The following is a 6,443-nucleotide window of genomic DNA, read 5'->3' as shown; positions in this document are numbered from 1 at the left end:
GAAGAAAACATTATTATTTTATTTCTGTTAAAATAAAAACATGAGAAAATCCTTTTTTAAAAAGGGTCAGAATATTCCTTAGGTCTTCAAACCAAGTCCATGGAATGTAAAGAAATGTTGAGTGCTTTCTTTCCCCAAAGGGTCACAATAACCTAGAGAGACAACATAGGTGCACGTCCTTTAGCAATATTTAGGCAAGCCAGGACCAGAATACAGGCACATGTATATTCTGGAAACACTTGCTCTAGCAATGAACCCCAGTACCAAATATTTTTGTCCTTTTTCATAGTCTTGTTAATTTTTAAGCCACACATACCACTGTACTTCAATGGTACAATTTTTTATAACTCTGGAATTATATTAATTGGCAGTACAGTTTAAGTACCTGATGTGGCTGAATTTTATAAATTTTATAAATTGTAAAATATATATAAGAACTAACACTATTGCAAATTTTGCCAGTAGAAATGTGACTCCAAGGAACCACCATTTCCAAAACATATGGGCACACATTTACAATGTACCTCTGAGGTTTTGAATTAACTTGTCATTTCTGATCTTCCCTGAAGACTATGCTAGAATTGCTAGGTTCGTGATTTCTATATCCTAAGTCCATCACAAACCCTACAGTCTGACTTAGTTTAATTGAAATGATTCATCCAAACAAGTCATGGTAGGTTCACAATTCTTCAACCGTAGTTCAGGTCTTAAAGACATTTTTCTACAACTGGAATCAATAAGAATTTCTCTGTTAGAGAAAGCAAACATTTTCACCTTTGGCAGACTGCCAAGATGACACTTTATTATAGAATTTATGAAACTACAGTAACTTGCAAGTTTTATTTAAAAAAGAAAACAATGAAAGAAATGCAAAGGATAACTTAATACAATCCCATATCCCAGAACTTTCTAGATATTTTTAGTGCAAGAAATGCTGTATCACTGGAGCACTTGAGAATAATCATGAAATCCTAGCAAAAAAAAAAAAAGCTAATTACCCAGAAGTGGTAATAAGAAAGAGAAACAACCAGAGAGGCACAGAGATTGTTTTTTTTAAAAGGATTTTTATACTATATTTAAAAAAACCACAAAATAAAAAAGGGATTAATCAACATATATCTTAGCAGTCCTTCCAAGAGTCTCTGTACCCAACAGCCATGCAGACTGGCTGTCACCTTTTTCTTCTCTGCTTGCAGCTTGTAGCCCGTGCTCTAGTTCTTAAAATCAAACTTGTTCCGCCAAATCCAACACCCTGAATTTATCCAAATTGTAGAAACATGCTTTTACCACCCGTCCACCAAAATACCTCCCATTCAGATCAACGACAGCTAAAAGGCAAACAAAAAGACAGTCAGTTAATACAGATTCTTTTAAGACATTACAAGAACATGTTTTAATTCCAATAAGATCACAATTTCAACTTTTTTATCTTTATATTTAGTTGTACAACTTACCTTTAATTGCTGATTCAACCCTCTCAAATTCTAAAAATATTCGTACTGCTTCATCATCAGGGGCACCAGGAATCTGGAAAAAATTAAAAGTATAATAGATAAATAGGTATTTGAGATATCACTAAATATGAGTTTTCTTTCGTCAATGATTTCTGTCAGAATAAGTGTGTCAATTATCATCATATATGAATGAGAAGCAATCAAATACCAAGGAAATAACTACAAATTGACATCAAAAATTTGTTGAAGATCTGTTTATGACAGGCACAGTGTTAGGTGCTGGGAATACATAGCTAAGTAGAGCAATCTGATCTTGTAGAGATCCTATGCCGGCTGACATGTAAACAAATAATTATTTGGTCAACAAATGGCAATATGATATAGAAAGGAAGCAAAAGTGAGAGCAGATATTTAGAGAAAAAAAAGAAATTATATTGTATTCTAACTGCCTCTCATTATAGGTTAAATTCCTTTGTCATACTCTCTACACCCTGCATATGGGCCCATTCCACCTATGTAAACATGTTTCCTGTTAATCCCCAACATGCCCAACCATTCCATTTTGTAGCCCTCTTCAGTCTCCCAGAAGCTGTGACCCTAATCTGAATATCTTTTCAACCTATCCAAATCCTACCCATTCATTTCAAAGCTCAGCTGGCTTTGATATTGTCACAAAGCCTTCTGTTGTTTTTTTAATCTAAATCCTTTTCTCAACTCCAGTACTTATAGTCAATAACTACTGAATCTAGCAACAAAATATTGTCTATTTTTATATGTGTTTGTTTTGTTGTTTCAACTGAACATATCACTGAGAGCACAGAACATCCCCAATGCTCTCAATACAGTATTGGATATATGAGAGGCACTAAATATATACTTGTCAAATGAATAAAACCAAAGGCATGTCCAAGTAACTAAACTATTGAGCATACTATAATCAAGGTCTTTAATCACCAAACTAAACCTCAATCATAAAATGTTTATTTCTTTTCCAAATAAAATTTGAAGTCCTTCTTGTCTTCATGTTTAAAATTTTTATAATTAAATGAGAGAAGTATAACCAACACCTGTCACCTCCTGTAGTAAGACAGTATGTTATTTAAGCACAGCACACATCTCTATTTGTAGAAAATGTTTTGTAACCTGTCAATCACAACAGTTTATAAAGATCTAGAGCCGAACCGGTTTGGCTCAGTGGATAGAGCGTCGGCCTGCGGACTCAAGGGTCCCAGGTTCGATTCCGGTCAAGGGCATGTACCTTGGTTGCGGGCACATCCCTACTGGGGGCTGTGCAGGAGGCAGCTGATCGATCTCTCTCATCGATGTTTCTAACTCTCTATCCCTCTCCCTTCTTCTCTGTGAAAATTCAATAAAATATATTTTAAAAAATAAAAAATAAAAAAAATAAAGATCTAGAAAACTCTCTTACTTCAAATATCACACATTTTCCAACTTTGCCATATTTTTCACACTCTTCCTTGGTTTCAACTTCCAAGTCTTCATCTACCTCTCCTGCACCAACCATGTTCTATAAACAAAAATAAATAAATTCAAGTATCAAGTATAATTTATTAATATATAAATAAGATGTATAAATAACTTTATGGTAGTAAATGTTCTCCCTCTCAAATAACACAATGAAAATTTTCACTCCTGTAGTCCCCCAAAATTATTTCTTAAAAAAACAAAATAAAAATATACACTAAGCTCCATAGACTTACAAGAGCAATTATGCAACCATCAAAATGCATAAATTAAGATAAACATCTAACAATTTCAAATATTTTAAAGTAATCACTATTGTCTTAAATATTATCTTTAGCAAAGAAACATTAGTAAAAAATTCTATTAGTCTTATGTGGAGTCTATCCAAAAGTATCATTTGCAGAAGTATTCTCTTCAGTTTTCTTTATCCATTATGGTATCAGTGGTGCTGAAAGCATGCAGGGATAGGTTAGGGCAGAGTGACACATAAATCAAGGTGGGCAAAAAGGTTGCTTCCTTCTGCTTCTTACCCTTAGTAGGACCACTTTAGTAGGACATTTAAGTATTTCAGTTAATGGATTTGAATCTGACTTCTTGGCTGCATCTGTAGGAAAACAAACAATGAGATATGGATATGTTAGAGCATTGAGTTCAAGTTACAATGAATAATTTATTTTTAATAGCAACCTTTTTATGTCCTAGAGCAGGGGTGGGCAAACTTTTTGACTCGAGGGCCACAATGGGTTCTTAAACTGGACCGGAGGGCCGGAACAAAAGCATGGATGGAGTGTTTGTGTGAAATATAAATTCAAAGTAAACATCATTACATAAAAGGGTACGGTCTTTTTTTTTTAGTTTTATTCATTTCAAACAGGCCGGATCCGGCCCGTGGGCCGTAGTTTGCCCACGGCTGTCCTAGAGTCATCTACGGTATAATCATCTATGGCTGAGAAAAAATATAGCCCTATCTGTAATGGAAGCATATGCTTTGCGTTGGTATAGGTTTTTACTATAATTTCTGGACATTTTTAGTTTCCCTGGATACCTACAATTTTCGCTTAGTTCACTTCCTAAGGGGTTGACAGAGCACATCAATCCCAACCCTTACAGGTGAGAGCCTTGGCTTGGGAAGTGGCCAAAAGTCACTAGTCCAATATAATAAGCAGGTAATTAGCCAGCCACTGGCTGCCTAATTGCACATATTCCCACAAATCAGGACGACTCTAGGCTAACTGGCTACTTACTAAAGCAGTACAAAAATAAAACACCAACTAGGCATAATCTACCAATAAGAACCCTTACAAATTGGAAAATAGCAAATATAATCACTAATATATTGTACCAGAGGCCTGGTGCACGAAATTCGTGCACAGAGGGGGTGGGGTCTCCTCAGCCAAGCCTGCACCCTCTCCAATCCAGGACCCCTCGGGGGATGTCCCGAGGATCGGGCCTACACTGGCAGTTGGACATCCCTCTAACAATCCCGTACTGCTGGCTCCTAATCACTCACCTGCCTGCCTGCCTGGTTGCTTCTAACTGCCCCCCACCCCCCACCGGCCTGATCACCCCTCAATGCCTCTGCATGTTGGCCTGATTGCCCCTAACTTCCCCCTCCCTGCCGGCCTGGTTGCCCCCAACTGCCCTCCCCTGCCGGCCTGGTCCCCCGCAACTGCCCTCCCCTGCAGGCCTGGTCCCCCCCAACTGCCCTCCCCTGCAGGCCTGGTCACCCTTAACTGCCCTCCCCTGCTGGCCTAATCGCCTACAACTGCCCTCCCCTGCTGGCCTGATCGCCTACAACTGCCCTCCCCTGCCAGCCATCTTGTGGCTGTGGGCACCGCCATCTTTGAGGGTGTGGCAGTCAATTAGCATATTCCCTCTTTATTGCCTGTGAGTGCCACCATCTTTGAGGGCAGGACAGTCAATTAGCATATTCCCTCTTTATTAGATAGGATATGGCTCTGTCTTTCATGCTATAAACACATAACCATGGCCTCTAGGTGGTTTGGCTTAGTAGATGGAGCGTCAGCCTGGGACTGAAGGGTCCTATGTTCGATTCCAGTCAAGGGTACATGCCCAGGTTGTGGGCTCAATATCCAGTGGGGGGCATGCAGGAGGCAGCCAATCAATGATTCTCTCTCATCAATGATGTTTCTATCTCTCTTTCCATCTCCCTTCCTATCTGAAATCAATAAAAATAGATTTAAAAACAAAAAAAATAACTATGATCTTATCAATTTAACAAGATTCTTTGCCTAGTAGAAGTAGGCATGAACTTATTTTCTTGAGTATTGTTCATTTTCTGCCAAAGTCATTGTCTTTTCTCCTATGGGCCTTCCTATCTCTACATCTATTCTGAACAAATAAAGATGAAGAACCACAACACAGAATTGGGATGCATCATAATCAGGAATTCTCTTATTCTATTCAAGAGGGCCAGTCCGCTGCCTCTGGACTGCACCTCTCACTGCCTCTGGGGAGGACCTACCTTTCTCTGTGACTTCGCCCACAATGATCTTGCCTCCTCGCTTGCTTGTCTTCTCCACTGACAATGCCGTGCTCAGCCCTTGCTCGTGTTTACCAAGACCCTGGCCTTCCCGAAAGCCGTACTTCTGCATGATTTTATGTGCTACTGTGCCACTGGGAGGAAGAAAAGAGAAAGGTCCTTTACACTTAAGGTCATCAGCTATAGCATAAATTGGATTTTATATCTTAACTCTTTCTGGAAAGGAGAATAGAAATTCTACAAGGGCTTCGATGACATCACACATAATTAACAACGGGCCATTAGATGAAGTTGTGAGGATGTTCAGAATGAAAGATATATACTTTTTTTCAATCACAGTTTGTACTTAATATTATTTTGTATTAGTTTCAGACAATACAGCACATTGGTTAGACAATCATGTACTTTACAAAGTGGTTCCCCTGAAATTTTCAGTACCCACCTGGCACCACACATCATTATTACAATACTAGAGGCCCAGTGCATGAAAATTCATGCACTGGAGGGGGGTCCCTCAGCCTGGCCTGCCCCCTCTCACAGTCCGGGAGCCCTCAGGGGCGGGAGGCGACCCGGCGATCAGGGGAAGGTGACGCCCCCATCACACTCTGCTGCTGCCACTGACAGCAGCACAAGCCTCTGCCAGCCCTGGTTACCTGAGCCTCGGGCGGCCCTGGGCAGCTGGGGGGCTGAAGGGACTGAGGGACTCGGGAACTCAGGAGGCAGATGCGCGGCAAGTCCAAGCATATTCCCTCTTTATTGGCTGTGGGTGCCGCCATCTTTGCAACGGCGTGAGGGTCAATTGGAAAAATTCCCTCTGTTTCATAGAATAGGGAAATAGAGACAAAAACTTCCATTTAAACTGAACGATTTTCAGTTGAGGGCGGGTCTGAGGGGACTGGGTGCCGCCATCTTTGAGGGTGTGGCAGTCAATTAGCATAGTCCCTCCTTATTCGCTGTGGGAGCCGCCATATTTGAGGGCTGGGCAGTCAATTAGCACATTC

At 40.1% G+C, this 6,443-nt stretch overlaps 1 protein-coding gene across 1 annotated transcript in view; it reads right to left on the bottom strand.

The window, feature by feature from the left end:
* Nucleotides 1–6,443, bottom strand: part of RBM17 (RNA binding motif protein 17) — a 33,877-nt gene continuing 27,434 nt past the window's right edge. Inside the window, exons 8-12 of the mRNA XM_070391484.1 lie at nt 5,425–5,576; nt 3,470–3,543; nt 2,884–2,982; nt 1,455–1,527; nt 1–1,328 (exon numbers count right to left, since the gene is read on the bottom strand). Coding sequence (XP_070247585.1) covers nt 1,225–1,328; nt 1,455–1,527; nt 2,884–2,982; nt 3,470–3,543; nt 5,425–5,576 — 502 coding nt within the window. The 3' untranslated portion in view covers nt 1–1,224. The remainder of the gene's footprint in view (nt 1,329–1,454; nt 1,528–2,883; nt 2,983–3,469; nt 3,544–5,424; nt 5,577–6,443) is intronic.

This window comes from Myotis yumanensis, unplaced genomic scaffold (genome assembly GCF_028538775.1).
Source record: "Myotis yumanensis isolate MYYU_CA2020_CCGP unplaced genomic scaffold, mMyoYum1.0.hap1 SCAF_1, whole genome shotgun sequence".
Classification (NCBI taxonomy): domain Eukaryota; kingdom Metazoa; phylum Chordata; class Mammalia; order Chiroptera; family Vespertilionidae; genus Myotis; species Myotis yumanensis.
Note: the sequence above shows the minus strand (reverse complement) of the source record. Positions and strands in the feature narration are given on the sequence as shown.